General features: G+C 49.8%; 1 protein-coding gene across 1 annotated transcript; it reads right to left on the reverse strand.

Moving 5' to 3' along the window:
• Positions 1–370: 370 nt before the first annotated feature.
• Positions 371–1,294, reverse strand: LOC311200991 (olfactory receptor 14C36-like; the record flags this gene model as incomplete). The annotated part of the gene is made up of 1 exon (XM_084275290.1): positions 371–1,294. The coding sequence occupies one exon, from the start codon at positions 1,292–1,294 to the stop codon at positions 371–373; it is 924 nt and encodes a 307-aa protein (XP_084131416.1).
• Positions 1,295–2,393: the final 1,099 nt, after the last annotated feature.

The following is a 2,393-nucleotide window of genomic DNA, read 5'->3' on the forward strand; positions in this document are numbered from 1 at the left end:
GCCATGGGTCCCAATCCTGGAAATTCCCATTCTGTCATAGTGGGAAAGCCATTCCAGACAAGTGATTCAGCTGATGGAAATGTGAGGTAAATTATTTAAAAATTTATGGGGAAATAAAAGAAAGAAAAAACTGTAGCCCTTTGGAGGCAGATATGACGAGCTGTGCTCTCTTTGCATCATTACTCATCATCTGGGTCACACAAGACCAGAAGGTGCTACATTTGAAATGGGATGAACATGAAACGTGCTATTACATGACAGTCAAAATAGAAGGAAAAAACCCCAACAACTAAAACCACTACAGAATAAAGGCTGGTCATAATGAGTTCCATGGGCAGCAATATGCGGAAGATGAGCAGTTTATTGTTTCTTAGAAACAACCAGTCATCAGTTTCCACATGGCATCCTTGAGCTCCTGGTTCCTCATGCTGTAGATGAGTGGGTTCATTGCTGGTGGAACTACTGAGTAAAGAAATGCCAACACCAGGTCCAGAACAAGGGAGGAGATGGAGGGGGGCTTCAGGTGGGCAAACATACCAGAACTGACAAACAGGGAGACCACAGCCAGGTGAGGGATGCAGGTGGAAAAGGCTTTGTGCTGTCCCTGTCCTAAGGGGATCCTCAGCACAGCCCTGAAGATCTGCACATAGGACACCACAATGAACACAAAACACCCAATACCTAAACAGATACCAAACACAATGACTCCAATTTCCCCGAGGTAGGCATCTGAGCAGGAGAGCTTGAGGATCTGGGGGATTTCACAGAAGAACTGGTCAAGGGCATTGCCATGGCAGAGGGGCAGTGAAAATGTATTGGCTGTGTGCAGCACAGAATAGAGAAACCCACTGCCCCAGGCAGCTGCTGCCATGTGGACACAAGCTCTGCTGCCCAGGAGGGTCCCATAGTGCAGGGGGTGGCAGATGGCAACGTAGCGGTCATAGGCCATGACAGTGAGAAGACAGTACTCTGTAGAGATAAACAATACAAAGAAGAAGAGTTGAGCCACACATCCTGTGTAGGAAATGGCCCTGGTGTCCCACAAGGAATTGGCCATGGATTTGGGAACAGTGGTGGAGATGAAGCCACTGTCAAGAACAGAGAGGTTGAGGAGGAAGAAGTACATGGGGGTGTGGAGGTGGTGGTCACAGGCTATGGTGCTGATGATGAGGCCATTGCCCAGGAGAGCAGCCAGGTAGATGCCCAGGAAGAGGCAGAAGTGCAGGAGCTGCAGCTCCCGTGTGTCTGCAAAGGGCAGGAGGAGGAACTGGCTGATGGAGCTGCTGTTGGACATCTGCTGCTTCCATCAAGTGTGGAGACCTGTCCAAGGAGGAAAAGGCAGCTAGTTGAGGGAACTCTTCCTTCATGAAAACCTCTTCAATTCTAATAGAATACCCTCAGATTGACTCTGCATTAAGGACAAGTTTTGTCAAGTCCCTTTTGGGAGCTCTGCTTTGTGCTGACTTGAGCGTGCCACTGCTGAAAGGAGGGTCAGCTTTGGCTCTCGAGAACTCAGTCCTGACAGTCAGCAGTAAGGAAATAGAAGGCTGGAGTGATCTCAGACTAAATCCCCTGTGGATAGGAATGAGCTTTTCAGCACTGTCACTCCAATTTAACCCCAGAGCAGAGCTTTGAAGCTACAAATGGGAGTCCTGAAGTGAGGGGAAGCTCAGTGCCAGCACCACCAATGGATGTGCCCAGAGTCCCAGGTATGGTGGGACAAAAGCAGCAAGGACGTGAGGAGGAACAGCAAGAAATGCTGCAGCCAAGGCTGTAAGGACAGGGACAGACAGAGAGACACTCAGGGGTTTCTACTCACTGGGGTTGGGCTGCCAAGGAGAAGACTCAGTATGAAATCCTTGAACTCTGGGTGCAGTTTGTGCTTGGAGACAGAAACCAGGCGGTTGCTTCGGGAAAGTTGCAGCACAACAGGAGATGTCAGGGACGTACCTGACGGATACCTGTTAGGGAGCTCCTTCTCCCTACCTGACAATGTCTCTGCTGCCTGGAGCTGTCCCTGGAGCTGATGCTCTTTGCCCATGTCACCTCCTGCTCTGTGCTCACAGACCTCATCCAAACTGCCTAGTGCTCTGCTCTGCTCTGCAGACCCCTCCTGGCATCAGATCATTGCCCTGGGGAACCTCTGTGTGTGCAGGGCTCAGGAGATGCTCTAACAAGTCCTAATGACAAATGAGTTTGCACTGCCTGCTGCAAAGTTATCAAGAAAAGCTCAGCTCCCACTTCCCACCCAGTGCACAGGAGCAGAAAATGCGTCAAGCTTAGCGAGCTTTAAATTGATTGGATAATATAAAACCGTCAGAAGGCTTTTTACAGGTTACTGATGTCGTCAGGGTTAAAGGTTATCTTCACACCGCAGCTGCAGTTACACCGTC

Source organism: Gallinula chloropus (assembly GCF_964237585.1).
Source record: "Gallinula chloropus genome assembly, chromosome: 25".
NCBI lineage: Eukaryota > Metazoa > Chordata > Aves > Gruiformes > Rallidae > Gallinula > Gallinula chloropus.